Raw genomic sequence first — 17,966 nt, 5'->3', positions numbered from 1 at the left:
AGATGCCCAGGGACCAGGAGTTTGAACTGGAAACATTTCAGCCAACTGATTTATTTCTCTGCTGACAAATTACAGCCTTAAACTGAGTCAAAGTGGATGTGTAGTTTGTCATAGTAGGATATTGTGCTCTGTGTTGTCTTTGGAAAACAGTATGGCTATTCCAAAGGCAAAAGCAGCCTGTGTCATGATGTGGGCTTTAGTATAGAGCTCGTCACATGACTCAAGTTTGCTCACAGCGACATGAACTGACTGGAAAAGCTCCTAAAAAATGAACGGTGCCAGTGCCAGTTTCAAGAGTTCATCTGATATTGAGTATGGAAACAGCCAGAGTGGACATTATTCCAGACCTGCAACATGACATCTTCGACTTTCTGATAAAGGGTTAATATTTATATAGCACATTTTTAGTCTTGATGACTTTACATTATCCCTCCATCCATCCATCTTCTACCGCTTATCCGGGGCCGGGTCGCGGGGGCAGCAGTCTGAGAAGGGACACCCTGACCAGTCTGACTTACTGCCGGCAATGCGAACCAAGCTCCTGCTCCAGTCGTACAGGGACTGCACGACCCTTAACAAAGGGCCCCTGACCCCATACTCCCGGAGCGCCCCCCACAGAATGCCACGAGGGACACGGTCGAAAGCCTTCTCCAAGTCCCCAAAACACATGTGGACTGGTTGAGCAAATTCCCATGAACCCTCAAGCACCCTGCGAAGGGTATAGAGCTGGTCCAGTGTTCCACGGCCAGGACAAAAACCAAATTTTTCCTCTTGAATCCGAGGTTCGACTATCAGCCGAACTCTCCTCTCCTGTACCCTGGAATAGACTTTCCCCGGGAGGCTGAGGAGTGTGATCCCCCAATAGTTGGAACACACCCTCCGGTCCCCCTTTTTTCTAACCCCTACACCACCCCGGTCTGCCAGTCCAGAGGCACTGTCCCCAACTGCCACGCAATGCTGCAGAGACGTGTCAACCAGGACAGCCCTACAGCATCCAGAGACTTTAGGTACTCAGGTCGGATCTCATCCACTCCCGGAGCCTTGCCACTGGGTAGCTTCCTAACTACCTCAGTGACTTCGGCTTGGGTAATGAATGAGTCGACCTCTGAGTCCCCAGTCTCTGCTTCCTCTAGGGAAGGCGTGTCAGTGGGATTGAGGAGATCCTCGAATTATTCCTTCCACCATCCGACAATGTCCCCAGTCGAGGTTAACAGCTCCCCACCTCCACTGTAAACAGTGTTGGTGGAGTACTGCTTCCCCCTCCTGAGGCGCCGGATGGTTTGCCAGAATTTCTTTGAGGCCGACCGGTAGTCCTCCTCCATGGCCTCCCCGAACTTTTCCCAGACCCGAGTTTTTGCTTCTGCGACTGCTCGGGCTGCCGTCCGCTTGGCCTGTCGGTACCCGTCAGCTGCGTCAGGAGTCCCTCGAACCAACCAAGCTTGATAGGACTCCTTCTTCAGCTTGACAGCATCCCTTACTTCCGGTGTCCACCACCGGGTTCGGGGATTGCTGCCGCGACAGGCACCAGAGACCATGCAGCCGCCAACTTCAAACAGCCACGTCCACAATGGAAGTGGAGAACATGGTCCACTCTGACTCAATATCTCCAGCTTCCTTCGGGATCTGGTCAAAGCTCTCCCGGAGGTGGGAGTTGAAGACCTCCCTGACAGGTGATTCCGCCAGGCGTTGGAGCACTTTCCAGTACTCCTTCCAGACTCCAAAAAGGCTGGGTACTCTGCACTGCTGTTTGGCCCATAAGCCGAAACAACAGTGAGAGACCTACCTCCCACCCGAAGGCGGAGGGACACGACCCTTTTGTTCTGCTGAGAGAACTGCAACACATGGGGGCTGAGCTGGGGAGCTATAAGCAAGCCCACACCAGCCCGCTGCCTCTCACCTCGGGCAACTCCAGAGTAATAGAGAATCCAGCCTCTCTCAAGGAGTTGGGTTCCAGAGCCCAGACTGTGTGTGGAGGTGAGCCCGACTATTTCTAGTGGGTAACGCTCCACCTCCCGCACAAGCGCAGGCTCTTTCCCCCCCAGCGAGGTGAAATTCCATGTCCCCATAGCTAGAGTTGTTGCCCCGCGATTGGGCTGTCAGGGCCCCCCCCACGCCTGCCACCCAAATCACACTGCACCGACCCCTTATGGCCCTCCATGCAGGTGGTGAGCCCACTTGGAGAGGCGCCCACGTCGCTCTTTCGGGCTGAGCCCGGCCTGGTCCCACGAGCAAAGACCCGGCCACCAGGCGCTCGCCTGCGAGCCCCACTCCCGGGCCTGGCTCCAGGGTGGGGCCCCGGTAACGCCAATCCGGGCGACGTACGCGTCTTCTTCTTCTTTGTCTTCAGGGGTTTGTGAACTGCTCTTAGTCTGATCCGTCACCTAGGACCTGTTTGCCATGGGAGAACCTACGAGGGGCATTAAGCCCCGGACAACATAGCTCCTAGGATCATACGGATACTCAAACCCCTCCACCACGATAAGGTGGCAGTTCAAGGAGGGGTTTACATTAGTGTTTGCCATTTACCCGTTCACAACCAAGCACTCAACACATAGTCTATCACACATCTGTCACTTGCAGGATTTCACATACCAGGCCCAACAAGACATGATAGAACATTTTCAGACATAACAGTAATGTTCATAAAATTGCTCTGAATCCAACGTGCCGACGTGAACTCATATTAAAGCATATATTTGATGTTGGTTTCATTCACTCTGTACTCTACCACTGAGGAACCATGTTAATGTTAAAAAATGTAAACTTTGGCAAAAACTTTGCTTCATGCAACACGAAAACCAATCAGTGTTGAGATAATCCAAATTATGTCACTTCTGTGGTGCAACAACATGTCGTCACTCAGTTGGTTCATGATTGCCACTCTTGTGATAGATGCAAATGAACACAAAATAGCAACAGCAAAAAATCTTGCCTAAATGACACGAATGGCACAATGCAATAATTCTCATTGGGTGTAACTGTAGCATTACACATGACATGACAAGCATCCATCCATTTTCTACTGCTTTATCCTCCACATGAGGGTCGCAGGCGGTGCTGTGCCAATCTCAGCTGACATGGGGCTAAAGGCAGGGTACACCCTGGACAGTTCACCCGTCCATCACAGGGCCACATAGGGACAAATAACCATTCGCGCTCACAGTCATTTAGAGCATGGGTGTCAAACTCTGGCCCGCGGGCCAAATTTGGCCCGCAGTGTAATTTCATTTGGCCCTTGAGGCAATATCAAATTAACATTAGAGCTGGCCCGCCGGTATTATACAGCGGCAATCGCGCTGAGTTTAGCCGGCGATTTGGCGACTTTGATAGTCAGTATAGTGGTATTTTCAAATTTATTAGCTTGTGGAAAAAGTTAATGTTGATATTTACCTCAGAAGGCTGCAAATAGAAAAGAGGCATTACATTTTTTTATTTAAATTTTATTTGATATGCCATTGATATTTTTTTATTATTATTATTATTTGAAACTCGATTTTGCATGTCACTATAAAGTTATATAAGCCTTGCTTGTTCAATATTCAATGCAAAACTTGTTTGGGTCCCTATTAAAAGGTTAATTTGTTCAACCTTGGCCCACGGCTTTGTTCAGTTTTAAATTTTGGCCCACTCTGTATTTGAGTTTGACACCCCTGATTTAGAGAGTCCAATTTGCCTAATCCCATTCTATGTATGTGAACAGCTTGCCTGACAAAATGATGTTAACTTGGTTGCGTGATGTCAGCAAGTGGAGTTCTATTTACTAAAGAACTTAAATCATGTAGTGAAAGTGTTGTTTAGGTGCTTTGGCTGCCACCTGCTAGTGGAACAGACGCCACATTGTCTTGGAAGTAACCATGTATTCCAACATCAAGTGACTGTTGCTGATTTGTTTGTTTCTCCACAAAGAAACAAAGCTTTGATTTCATGTCACTTTTCTGAGAAGTGAGCCCAAGGATTCCAGCAAAACATCATAAATATTGTTATATAAATAAACATTGATTGATTGAATGCTTATTCATTTTTGATAGTCAATAACTACTACTAAAGCACATATTTGTACCTGCTTGATCAAGGGTACTGTTCCCAAACAATTATATATACATACCCCATTGAATATTACCAACACACTCATATCCTCAGTGGTTTATTATGCTCTTACATAAAAAAAAAAATCTTTACATCCAAAGCATTGTTTAAAACAGTGTGGTATTCACAGCATTAAATGTTTTCATAGACTGGCACCAGCCAGTTCTTAAAAAAATAAAATGACAAATCACATCAATAAAAAATGAGACAGGAACATTTTAAACTGTAATAACTGGAACTGTAGATGTTTCGACATTAAAAAAATCTGAAAATCTATATGTGCTGTTGATCACAGAGACATACGTTTCATAGAGTCTGTGGTGGTGTTGATCATTCAAGGATTTTTAAGTGTTTGTTCGTTGTACTGACATTCTGCATAGATTTTAGCCAACTAACAAAGAGCTTCACCTAAGAAAATCTTCACCTCGAGTATATGATATCTAAAATATTTGCTTGAAACTATTTGCTGTTAGACAACTTATTTTACTGACTCTTCCTTACAAAAGTCCATAGAGAAAATCAGTACAGTACGGCACACAGGAGTTATTGATCCAATGCTGCCTACATCAGTGAATTCAACATGCATTTTGTGATTTTGGTGCTGTAAATAATTCCGTCAGATTTACCTAATTGATAAAAAGTTACCCAATGTGGCAGCAATAGACCAGTAGCTGTAGCTATGTGCAATAGCAGTAGCTATGTGCCTGTGAACTAAAAAAGGCAATTTTCTCTTTGGACTTGGGTGTGAGACAGTTCAAACCTCAGTTTTCAGCTGGAAAATGCTTTTTAAAAGGCAAGATAATGAGCCAAAATACACTTAACAGTGAGTATTTTTGTTAACTGGCTAAAATGTGTTTTTCCTTGTGTTTTCCGATGGCAGCTTTTTTTTTTTCCAGTGAAAGCAAGCCTCAGTGTCTCAGGCTGGTTCTTGACTTGAGTTGCTAAGGAGTTCACACAGCAGTTGTGCTGACAGTATGTCAGTACTTTATATAACTATCCCTCTAACACTGCTACTTCAGCTCATGCCAACATGAGGTCTCCAGAGGGCGAGCAGAAACTGTCCCAGATGATGAGCATCACATTTCTTTTTCCATATCATGTAAAGAAGAGACTCTGAAGAAGTAATTTCTTATACCATAAAAAGTAAAAGCAATGTTTAATGTGCTGTGGTGATTTCTTATCAGAGCACTTTTATCTCATCCACGTACCCAGATTCAGCCCACTGAGAGGGGGCATCCCAGGCGGCAGTGGAGGAGGTAGCGGATTGTGTCCTACGGTGGATGGCACTGGGTAGCCATTACTCAAAGTGGGCGGCATCCCCATAACTGAGGGAGGTGGAGGTCCAAGCAGGTAGCTGTAGGCAGGGATAGGGGCAGTGTGGTAGGATGTGGTGCCCAGGGGATAGTGGTGGTAGCCAAGTGGTGGGGCACAGGCCTGGGGCACAGTGGTGTAACAGGAAGCTGCCTCGGGTATCGCCATGGCCTGCAGTTTCTGGTAGCCGTCGCTGGAGACTAGGGAGCTGGAGCTGGGAAGGTCCATGGGTGGAGGAGGTGGTGGAGGTGGGCAGTGGGGTAAGGGTGGGGGGGCTGGTTGAGAGGGGAGTTCTGGAGCTGTGGGGTAGGAGACGGAAGAGTAGGGTTTACGATCTGTGGGACAAAAAAGGTGAGATATAGGGGCTGTCCACAGAAACGGATGTAGGTGAACCCACACACTTATTTTTTTTGTATTGTCCACACAGAATGATGAGAACCCTAACCCTACCCAAGTTTAGTCTGTAACATAGATTAGTTTGTCTGCCAGGGTGGTTCAGTTTGTAGAATAAGATGTGTAATAATCTAATAATTCAATTCAAACTATTATATTATAAATATTGTGTCTTGAAATTGCAGTAACTTGTATTGCAATTTAGATACATTTCGATTAATTGTTCAGCCCTACACTACAGTATATGCCAAAATATGCAAATAACATTTACCACAAAGCAAGCCAATCCACTTTTCTATGTTGATAAGAGTATTAAAATGAGGAAAAATAATGGTACAAAAAGAAATCAAGGAACGTTTAGAATAGATAAAAATGTGAGATTAATTGCGATTAATCGCGAGTTAACTATGACATTAATGCGATTAAATACTTTAATCGTTTAACAGCACTAGTATTTACATAAAGCAATTTATACCAATCCAGCTTTTATTTAGATTATTTGTGCCCATGTAAACATACAGTAGCTGATGATGGAGAATGGAGAATTTAAGTATAGAGGTAAGGACAAAGGACACTGACCGGGGTTTATGGACACTGGTGGAGGAGGCGGAGGAGGAGGAGGAGGTGGAGGCTCTAGACTCGGGAGCTCTGGAAAACATAAATATATACAGTGAGTATGAGGCTTAGTGAGCTGAAACTGGTGTCTCATAGCTGAAAGGGGTTGGTTCTTACTTGCGGCCTTGCTGTCTTCTTTAGATGACGGCTAAAAAACAAGTTGATTCAAAGTCAGAATATCCTCGGCTCAAGACATACAGTAAATACATGGTTATAAGTAAACACACACTGACATTAGCAGAGATACAAAAACCCTAAGTTGAAGTACCTGAGCTATTTTGGGCAGTCCAGGGCTGGTCTGAGGAGAGGGTTTCTTGGCCATCACTGGTGCTGAGGGGGTGAGGATGGTTGGTGGCAGGGGGTTTTCCACTGTCCCCATTCCTCCATCTCCAGGTATCTGCTGCTTAGCCTGAGAATACAAGTCCAGGATCTGGTGGCAGATGTCTTCAAGATGAAACAAAGCAGGGGAGAAAGGGGAGTCACAAACAGGAACAGATGAAAAGGTAGAAAAATAGCAACATATTGTATACTACACATACTGGTTTCCCATAGACATAGTCTGGCTGGCACATGGAACTTTCATTGAAGGGCTAAATGATATTAGAATGAAGTTACATTGAGATATTAAGTCTTTCTGCTACATAGACGCAATTTATATTGTGAGATGAACAATTATCCAGGAATTGTCAGCTGATGACTTAAACCACTATTTTAAATTCTGGAATGCTTGGAGTGAAGAGAAAAGTAATCTGTATTAAAAAAAAAAGGGCAAACAATGAGTAATCTTTTTTTGTTTGTTTTTTTAACTTTGAGGGGGCAGCATTGGTTTGTATAAATACAGTTTTATTATCACACTAACATCAGTGACAAAATATAATGCGGTATGGCATTTTAAACATTGGTACAAAGTAAGGGTTAGCTATTGTTTAAGTCATTAATTGTTGCTTACAGATAATATCAATGGACACGGTTTCAGGAAAACAACCTTTATTTATTTTTTAACTTCAAGTACGGCATGTTCATTTTCAGGTTTTATGCCGTCTTTTTGTCAGTCAGAAATAAACTCATGTTACAAAGACAAAAACCTTGATCTTTCTGTCCTGGAGTTCTCTGTGTGAGCACACACAGATAATTTAACCAGGCATGTGAGAGTGCATCTTACCCTCCAGCACCTCCATGGGTACATCATGGACAAACTGCTCCCACCAGCGCCGAGAAGACTGTTTGGATGTCCACTCCTGGATGTCAAACTTACAGAGACGTCCGGCCAGATACATGACAGCCACTGCTATGATCTGTGGCTCCCACTGCAGCGCCACCATGGTGCAAAGGCTTGGTATGAACACAACAATGTTATCTTTGTTATCTTTGTTACCATTTAAAGTTTTCTTGAAGTTTCTCTGGCATATGGAATATTCTAGTGAGGTTACGAGGAGACACACAGGAGCTAAAATAGCAATGTTTTACAGTCCTGATGCCCTATAACATGTACATAATCATATTTTTACTATTAACCATCAATGTAAAATCTGACTTTTTTTACAGTTATTTTCTCTGTGACAAGAATACAATTCTGAGCTTAACATTTCAAATGATCCAAAATAGATAGTGAATATACTAGTGGCCATCAGGTAGCATAAAAATATGAGAAGCTCTCTCTAAAATGTCAGATTTGTCCTTGAAGTAAATCTACCCCAATCTAACATAAAGCGCTTATTCTATTTCTATTCTATTCTATTAAAGAAAATGAACAGGATATCCTAGTTTGCTGCAACATGAGTATTAAAATATGTTAATTTCACTGCAGAAGACACAAAATTATATCTGCAGTTTGGCATGGGGAGTACTGTAAGGTATATACAGTACATCATACAAAGACACATTTTGTAATTTTGCCTCTGTACACCCCCACAATGAATCTGAAATGTAACAATCAAGATGTGATTAAAGTGTAGACCAGGGGCTCAGAAATAATTGCAGTTTCATGGCCAGGTATTGCCTGTTACCTCACCATTAAGTGAAGCACTCTTGATATATCAGCATATCAAATAACGGCAAATGCCAATACAGTGCATCCCTAATTATTGTTCTTGAATGAATGCCCAACTGTAACTGTGGTTTACTTTAAAATGATCTCATAAATACTGGTTACTCAGCTCACCTGTCATTCACAAAGGTCCAGGCCATCTGAACCAGCCTCTGCACCTTGTTCTTATCACCTTAAAAAAGCAGATGTTACACACCGATTAATCTAAATACCCTAATTTCCAGACTATAAGCCGCTACTTTTTTCACACGCTTTGAACCCTGCGGCCTATATAACCATGTGGCTAATTTACAACATCACGTAAAAACGACATATCATCATGTTCCGACATCAGTGTGAATCGTGCATTTAAAGTGGCACTCCAAGTTGAGCGGGAGGCTTGGATGACCAGCGGTGAGAAATGATTCACCAAAACTGGCCGGATGCGAAGAGCAACTCATGTCTGCCAGTGGATCCTGACAGCGTGGGGCAGTGTGAAAAAACCCACGATCACTAACAGGTTTGGAAAGGCTGGACTGCTGCGCGATGAAGAGAACGGCACACGCACAAATTCGCCTCAGGACGAAAGTGACAGTGAGAGCGACAACGAAAGAGAGACTGAAAGTGAAAGTGTCTGACAAAGTCATTCTGAGGCTGTTAAAGTTCGACTGAAGAAGACTTAAGAGTGTGCAGGAGATGAAGATAGCGATCAATGACTTTTCTGGTAAGCTGGTTATTTTTTTAACCAGCTGTGTTACTGCTGTGCCACTGCCGTGTTACAGGCACTTTTTGGAAAATGCATTTATTTACAGTAATTAAAAATGATGGTAAAAAAATATTTGTGTATCATCTTTCTGTGTAAATAATCTCAAGTTACAACATGGACACCTGGGGCTTATAAACAAGTGTGGCGTATATATGATGGTCTATTTTTAAAAGCAGGCTCAAGACCCATTTATTTAATCTGGCTTTTAACTAATGTCTCATTTTCGTAGTCAGTTTTTATATTTTAGCCCCCCTTATATCATGTATATATTTTTAATTTCCATTTATGAGAGTTCATTTTATCTATTTTATTAATGGTATTTTATTTGCATTGTATCTATTTTATTAGTAGTATTTTATTTTATTTATTTATTTTGTATATTCTTAGCCTATGTTATTTTTATGATTTTATTCCATATATTCATTAGTTTTAGGTTTTTATTAAGTGTCTCCAGTGTTTCCTCGGTGGGAGCCGTCTGCATTGGGGGCTGTGATTGCCGCTGGCTGGGATGTCTCTAACTCATGGCAAACATCGGCCACGTCCGGTGGGGGGTTTATGGCAGTGCTTCACTGCTGTGGGCCGCTCGCTGGCCTGTGGTGGGCGCCTGGGTCGGGGCGTCCCAGCCTTGGGTCATGAGTGGCCCCCCGTGCAGACGGCTTCCTGTGATGGTGTTTCCTGACCTGGCTCCTCTGTATCCAGCAACACGTTTCGTAGATCTTTTTTATGTGTGTGTATGTATGTATGAGTGTGCGTGTGTTCATATGCCTGCATTTGTGTGTGCGTGTGAAAGTTTTCTGTGTGCGTGTGAGTTTGTGCTGTGGTGGGGGTCTGGGTGGTGCGGGATGGGCTGCTTTGTAACTTGTAAAGCACTTTGTGCTACATCTTTTAATGTATGAAAAGTAGGGATGGGACTTTTTTGTCGACAAATCGATCGACAATCGACACGTGCGCACCTCGACAAAAAAAATTACGAGTAAAAAAAGTCGAAGTGTCACAAACACGTAAAGTTCACAACCACGGAGGTTGAGGAAGCTGTGCAGGAAAAGGTGATCCTGCTGTCCAGGCTCTCTGCGCTCTCACATGATGATGCGCGCGTCACCGGCTCGTTCTCTCGAGTGGCTGCGCGCGTCCAAGCGTGTGTGTGTGTGTGTGTGTGTGCGTGCAGTGCGAACGAAGTTTTGGACGGGGGTGGGGGACATAACACAAGCGCTACACAAATGATCCAGTCAGGATCACTGTACTTCACTCTGGTGGACACCTCATGAGCGCAGGTTCAAAAACCTGAGAGCTCCGTGAAGTTGGCCCCCCACCCCCAATAAAACCATTTCAAAATACTTGTAATCGATTGTGCTTCGTTTGTGCAGGTTTGTGCAGCAACAATTTTCGTTTGTGCTGCTTTAGTTTTTGAGTTATTAACATGTTTATATCCAGCCCCCCATATCGTCCAAATGAGCTGAAAATGGTCTCGTTTGTTTCGGCTTCGTTTGTGCTGGTTTGTGCTGCAAAATTTTTCGTTTGTGCTGCTTTAGTTTTTGAGATATTAAACATTATTTCAAAATGGGGCGCGCGCGCGCGTGCCCGCGCCGCACAGAGCGAGCCTCTTCAGCACTCGGTAGGTGAGGTAGAGGAGGATGAAGCAGAACCAGCCAGATTTGTCCAAATGAGCTGAAAATGGTCTCATTTGTTTGGGCTTCGTTTGTGCTGCTTAGTGCTGCAAAAAGTTTCGTTTGTGCTGCTTTAGTTTTTGAGATATTAATAAATCTATATTGTCACGCAGCCCCCCATATCCTCCAAATCAGCTGAAAATGGGCTCATTTGTTTGGGCTTCGTTTGTGCTGCTTAGTGCTGCAAAAAGTTTCGTTTGTGCTGCTTTAGTTTATGAAATATTAATATATCTATATTGTCACGCAGCCATATCGTCCAAATCAGCTGAAAATGGTCTCATTTGTTCGTGCTTCGTTTGTGCTGCTTTAATTTACAGTACTGGGGTTAATATTAACCGTTTTCCGGGGTTTTAATTTTTTTGGTCCTCCAGGCTCCACACCGGGACTTCCCCGGAGGTCTACCCGGCCCAGGGGGCCCCTGTCCCGGCAGCAGCCACCGCCACACACCGCCCCCAAATCCTGGAAGTCAACACTTTGACATTTTTTCACTAACTCCTGGAGCTCCACACCCAGGCTTTCACAGACGCTTACCCGCCCCAGGGGGCCCCCAGACCGGCCACAGACACTGCCACACACCGCTCCTAAACCCTGGAAGTCAACACTTTGTCACACAAGTTTGGTCTTTGATGGTAAGTGACGTTTCGGTCAACGTCACACCTGACGGAAGACCCCAGGGTCCAAAAGACGGCACAAAAACGAAGCACAAACAGGTGTGACGTTGACCGAAACGTCACTTGAAAAAATGTCAAAGTGTTGACTTCCAGGATTTAGGGGCGGTGTGTGGCGGTGGCTGTGGCCGGGACAGGGGCACCCTGGGCCGGGTAGACCTCCGGGGAAGTCCCGGTGTGGAGCCTGGAGGTCCAAAAAAAATTAAAACCCCGGAAAACGGTTAATATTAACCCCAGTACTGTAAAGTAAAGCAGCACAAACGAAGCACGAACAAATGAGACCATTTTCAGCTGATTTGGACGATATGGCTGCGTGACAATATAGATATATTAATATTTCATAAACTAAAGCAGCACAAACGAAACTTTTTGCAGCACTAAGCAGCACAAACGAAGCCCAAACAAATGAGCCCATTTTCAGCTGATTTGGAGGATATGGGGGGCTGCGTGACAATATAGATTTATTAATATCTCAAAAACTAAAGCAGCACAAACGAAACTTTTTGCAGCACTAAGCAGCACAAACGAAGCCCAAACAAATGAGACCATTTTCAGCTCATTTGGACAAATCTGGCTGGTTCTGCTTCATCCTCCTCTACCTCACCTACCGAGTGCTGAAGAGGCTCGCTCTGTGCGGCGCGGGCACGCGCGCGCGCGCCCCATTTTGAAATAATGTTTAATATGTCAAAAACTAAAGCAGCACAAACGAAAATTTTTGCAGCACAAACCAGCACAAACGAAGCCGAAACAAACGAGACCATTTTCAGCTCATTTGGACGATATGGGGGGCTGGATATAAACATGTTAATAACTCAAAAACTAAAGCAGCACAAACGAAAATTTTTGCTGCACAAACCTGCACAAACGAAGCACAATCGATTACAAGTATTTTGAAATGGTTTTATTGGGGGTGGGGGGCCAACTTCACGGAGCTTCATATTTATTACCGCTGTTCTGATGGTCAATAATGGACATTACAGCCATGTTTTTGAGCCTAAAATGAAGTGCTACAGTGTAGAATAGTTTAAACCCCCGGTTACTGCTGTTACTTCTGCTGTAAAAAAAAAAAAAAAAAAATCGACAAAAAATTCGACACGTGGACATCGACAATCGACTCTAAAAAAAAATTGAAATTCCCATCCCTAATGAAAAGTGCTTTATAAATAAAGTTATTATTATTATTATTATTATTATTATTATTATTATTATTATATGTACTTATTTGTTTTTCTTTCTAAATTTAGTTTGTGCGGCTTATATTTAGGTTTGTAAATATTATGTTATTTTTTACAACTCTGTCATGAGGCTCTCATGAGCATTTATTTCTTTACTTTTTTATCAATATTAAATGTATGAGGGAGAATGCGAGGTAGCGTCATGTCATGTCTGATGTTGCCTCTGTTCTCTCCAACTTAACTCATGACTTATTGAAAAGACTTCTCAACTGATCTCAAAAACCTTGATGACAGAATACTCCCCAAACAGAATATGTACAGAATAAAAGACTGGCAAGATGTACCTTTGAGCTGCTTTGCATAGCGCAGAAGGAATTGGTAGGGATGTTCAACCTGCAGGTCAAACTTGATGGTCTGCAACAGGATGCGCTCCAACACCATCACCTCCTCCTGTAAGAGACGGTACTCTTTAAAAGGGATAGCTCAGGTCTTTGGAAGTGTGGTTGAATGAGGTACTGAAAACATCCCATTTAAAAATGCCCCAAAGGTTGTCTTTATAAATGAGGTAGATCGATGGTCAGCTGATTCTGATTTCCACAATGCAGAAAGCGAAGACAGAGTCGCAGAATTGAGCAATAGAGCTCCAGATGTAAATGTCAAACAACCAAGGTACAACTCTGACAAGCCCTCTGGCTGGAATCAATGCAGAGACAAACAGTAGAGAGCACACAAATCAGACAATGTCAGAAAACTTGTCTCTTTGCCAGCAGCTTCATCATAAAAGTGAAGATGGTGGATGTTGTGCCAAAACAGTCACAGACAGGCTAATGGGAGAGTATTTTACTGGATCATCACAGATCCAGAGAGATGGTGGAGGTGAATCACTGCTATGAAACATGCTCACAATGAGCAGAAGCAGATGGAGCAATAGGAAGAAACACAAGCAAAGGATATTGTGGTTAACTCTGTAAATAAGGGATTTTGTAACCAACATACAAGTCTGCACAGCAACATTAACAGAGCATGTGTGTGTCCATGTGTTCCCCTGCAAACTCTTATAAACTTTCAGGGACTCTCTGAAGTAAGATGAAGAGAAATTAATCAGGAAGTTGAGGATGCTTCCCATCACAACAATTTCTAAGCAGCCATCTGAGACAAACACATTGCAAAATTCAAAACTAACTAGTCATTTCAGAGCAAAGTTAGGTTAGGTTATACAGTCAGGTCCATAAATATTGGGACATGGACACAATTCTCTTCTTTTTGGCTGAATGAAACTAAGATATGCTTTGATTGCACACTTTCAGCTTCAATTTGAGGGTATTTACATCCAAATCAGCTGAACGGTGTAGGAATTACAACACTTTCTATATGTGCCCCCTTAGTTTCATTTTAAATCCAGTGTAGTGGTGTATATAGCCAAAAATAAGATAATTGCGTCGATGTCCCAATATTTATGGACCTGACTGTATGTAGTGCGAGTTCTTCACTTTCTGTTATGCACTTAAAATTACTTGGAAATTCAAGATATTACCCTATGTGTAGGTTTTGTTTTGTTTAAATATCTTTCAGAAGGCATGATTTTTGGAAAGTGCACTTTACTGTAAACAAAGATTCCATAGGGCTATACAATTCATTCCTGTTCACGTCGTCATGACAGAGATTTGTCATTACACACCTTGGGGTCGTCTCCAAACTGAGCAAACTGGCTGTCGTTGAGCAGGTTGCGAGCCGTTTTGATGATGTCTTTGCATTTCTTTGGAGTTTCTTCCACTTTGCCCGCGAGGAAAAGACAGCATCCTCCTGTCACCTGCAATTATACGCAACACAGAAAACAACACAATGTAAAAGGAGCGACTTGAGATACATGTAATGATATGAAACAGGTGAGTGTGGTCAGATGTGGGTGTGGGTCTACCTGGATGACCATGACTCACTGACTCATAACTGATATGTACACGTTTTTATGTACATACACATTGAATGCAGATATGTAATGCCTTAAGGGTGATGTTCAAAGAGTGTCTCATGTACTTGCGAATACTACCATAACATCACAAAAACATGCAGGAGTATATCAAGTATCAGGGCCCAACTATTGATAACACAATGACATTATATTGGAAGTGCTGTTACTTTAGTATGAGTATGAACATTCATAGTTTTCTATTGTCAGTGAAAAACAAGATCAAACTGGTCAGAGTTCTTAAAGGGAGAGGTTAAACCTTTTGAAAGTGGTTCTAATATAGCACCAAGAACCAGCCTAAGACAAGAATATGTTTACTTATTTATCTCATTGTTAGACGCTTTTCATGACTGGAAACTTTAAACTCTCCCGCACCAAAGGCCATTGAGAAAATCTGCATTTTTAGTTTGCTGGGACACAGAATCTGCTGTTTTACTGCTGCCTCGGTTGTTGTTTGCGTCACTCAAAAGCTCTGATTTACTCGAAAGACTTTGGTGCAAGGAGTGAACGGCTTACAACCCAACATGGACTTCAGTTTAGACAAGACCAGTTGTCTTTCAACTTGAAGGTTTGGGTTCGATTCCCCGCTCTGCCAATGTGTCCTTGGGTAAGACACTTAAACCCACGTCGCTCCTGACGGTTGTGCACATAAACGTGCTGTGTGAATGGCAAAAACGATAGCTTAAATCAGCTTTGAGTAGTCATCAGGACTAAATACAAACCATTTACTCTTATAAATAAAATCTGCCAGGTTTTCAGTAAGAGCAAGCCTCCGTGTCTCAGGCTGGTTCTCTATGCAAGGACTGTGTATCCATAATACAACCACACTTAAAAAAAAAACCTGAACCATCACTTTAAAGTGTGGCATAACACAAATGAGAAAGCAGTTTGGCATCACTTTGTCTCATGTCCTACCTATTGGCTCTATATTTATTTGTATTATGACGCGTTCACTCTCATTTTACAGATGCTTTGTATGTACTGTCATGTTTGCCATGTATGCTTCAACTGCAAATTCCCTACAGCTGCAAAAAAAAATGTTTCATTCATTCACACTTACATATCTGGGGAACTGCTTGAAGGAGTGGAACATGTAGAAGCGATGGAAATAAACAATTCCTGTGGCCAGTGTGTCATAGTGTCTGAATCCAGAGGTTAAGGAGACTGACTGCAGATAGGTGGGAGGAGACCACAACACACAACTGATTACCTCCGTCTTCGAATTATGTGGAAGCCAATAGGAGCTGAGCTCCCATAAAAAGGTGTTGGGCTCCTATGAAGGTAGTCAAATTGTACAACTGTGGAGGTCATAAAATAGAACTAAAAACCAAGAGCGTAGGTTTATCTATGGACAGTGGCAATGTGTGCAAATTCTGTGAATGAGCGGATTTTACGAGCATCACAAGCAGAAATATTGCTGCAAATCACAGAGGAGACGAGAGAGAGAGCGCAGATGATGTGCTGTTCTGACAACACAGCGGCAAGTTTTTAGGACAATACCTAAAGCACACAGATCCCCACAAAATAAGATTATAATTCAAACCCTGTGATACCTCAATATTAGTCCGCAATCTGATTACAGATCGGATTTTACAGTTCACATTCATAATTGCAAGTGTCTTGCGCCAGAATTTCCCAGGAATATAAGACCTCCCTCTCAACGTCACACAAAGCATCATATTTGTGACAACGCTCATTATTGAAGCAGACAATTTGGAGGGAGCTAGTCAATGTCATCACACTCAGACTGCATGCCTAAAGGCAAAAAAACCACACGGTTTCTGATTTGACATTGTTCAGCTTAAAGCTGGGTGATTTGGCTTTTAAATAATATCTTGATATATTAAAAATGTAAATACACTCTAAAATAAAATGTAATCTACTCTATATGATCTTAAAAAACAAAATGAATAGCTTTCATTTCAGATAATACCAGCTATATTTATCTATTTGTTTGTCAGAAACAACGGAATTGCTTATAAATATGGTCAAATTCCTGGGGTCACACAAATATTAGGCTTAAAATTAAAGTGGCTTAATATTGTGGCTGAGTGTTTAACAAATGTATTCAATATAACGAATATGATTATCAACAGGAACGGTCATCACAGATATCACAATATGATTCTCCAAAGTCCTATATCTTGTCTCATATCATGATAATTAAATATCCATATACTGCACTGACCACAGATCACCAGCAGACAATGCCAGAGCTGTTATTTGGCAATAAAATGTCAGAAAAAGTGAATAAAAATAAAGAAAAATGGATGATGTATGTTTGCCTTTTAAAGGGCGATGATTGTTAATGTTGTTGAAATTATTCAGACTGAATGATTTGATTCGTGGACAAAACTATTCAGTCTGAATGAATCATTTCTTAGTTGTATACACAATTACATTGTTCACATTTAAGAAGCTTTAAAAAAAAGTATGTACGCTTGTTTTAATTCTTGTAATTCTTCTAAAAAAAAAATACACCGAACAAAATAGCTCTCGACTAATTTAGTAATCGATGAATAATTGCAGCCCAAGACATTGCGGAACAATAGTCGAGGATGATGATGTGTGTCAGTTAACATGGAGCAAGGATACAGCCCGAGCCGTGTGCCCACGTCAAAGATGAAACGAGCCCCCTCTCTGCGGTACCGGGCCTCGGTGCCGGGGTCCAGTCCCTCGGCCTGAGAGGGGGTGTGGGCCAAGTCCTTCTTGTCCCAGTACCAGCATGGTCTGATAAGGTCCAGGGTGACTACTGCTCTTGCTGTTCCCTGCTGTTGCTGGAGATGGAGGAGGAAGGAGAAGAGGTGAACACTGCCGCTGTGCTCCTTCTGCCGCTGCTCAGTCCACTAGCACTGTGTTAGTGAACCTGCTAATAGCTACTCCGCTCACACGCTACCATGACTCACGAGAAGAAGAAAAGAAACCACAGTATACGTCTCTAAGCCGAGATTCTCATCACAATATGGTGAGTGTCTCAGTCCACCTTAAAAACGGGACAACAACTGCTGTAGAGGACGTTACTGTCTTCTTCGTGGAGATTTTATTGGTGGTTGGCAAACAATGTACTGGTGTATTACCGCCACCAGCTGGTGGGGAGTGTGAACCAGGGGGTGGATGGGTGGATGGGTGGATAGACACATCTATTATTCAGGGTCTCTGCAGGATTCAACAAGTCAAATTTAAGACTTTTTAAAGACCATAATGAATACAATTTTAGACCCATTTCAAATCCATTCTGGCAAAAAAGTACAAAAGACATGAAGGAAAATTGGAGCCACCAATCGCTGAACTTGCAA

General features: G+C 42.8%; 1 protein-coding gene across 1 annotated transcript; it reads right to left on the bottom strand.

Moving 5' to 3' along the window:
* Positions 1–5,277: 5,277 nt before the first annotated feature.
* LOC310942402 (uncharacterized protein) lies at positions 5,278–17,810 on the bottom strand (the record flags this gene model as incomplete). Its single annotated transcript, XM_083907782.1, has 11 exons — positions 5,278–5,732; positions 6,370–6,438; positions 6,523–6,553; positions 6,674–6,849; positions 7,568–7,737; positions 8,567–8,624; positions 13,049–13,154; positions 14,383–14,514; positions 15,731–15,812; positions 17,266–17,447; positions 17,748–17,810. The coding sequence occupies 11 exons, from the start codon at positions 17,808–17,810 to the stop codon at positions 5,278–5,280; spliced, it is 1,524 nt and encodes a 507-aa protein (XP_083763908.1).
* Between the last annotated feature and the right edge of the window lie 156 nt (positions 17,811–17,966).

The sequence above is a fragment of the Microchirus variegatus genome (assembly GCF_963457635.1).
Source record: "Microchirus variegatus genome assembly, chromosome: 21".
NCBI classification, from domain to species: Eukaryota; Metazoa; Chordata; class Actinopteri; order Pleuronectiformes; family Soleidae; genus Microchirus; species Microchirus variegatus.
Note: the sequence above shows the minus strand (reverse complement) of the source record. Positions and strands in the feature narration are given on the sequence as shown.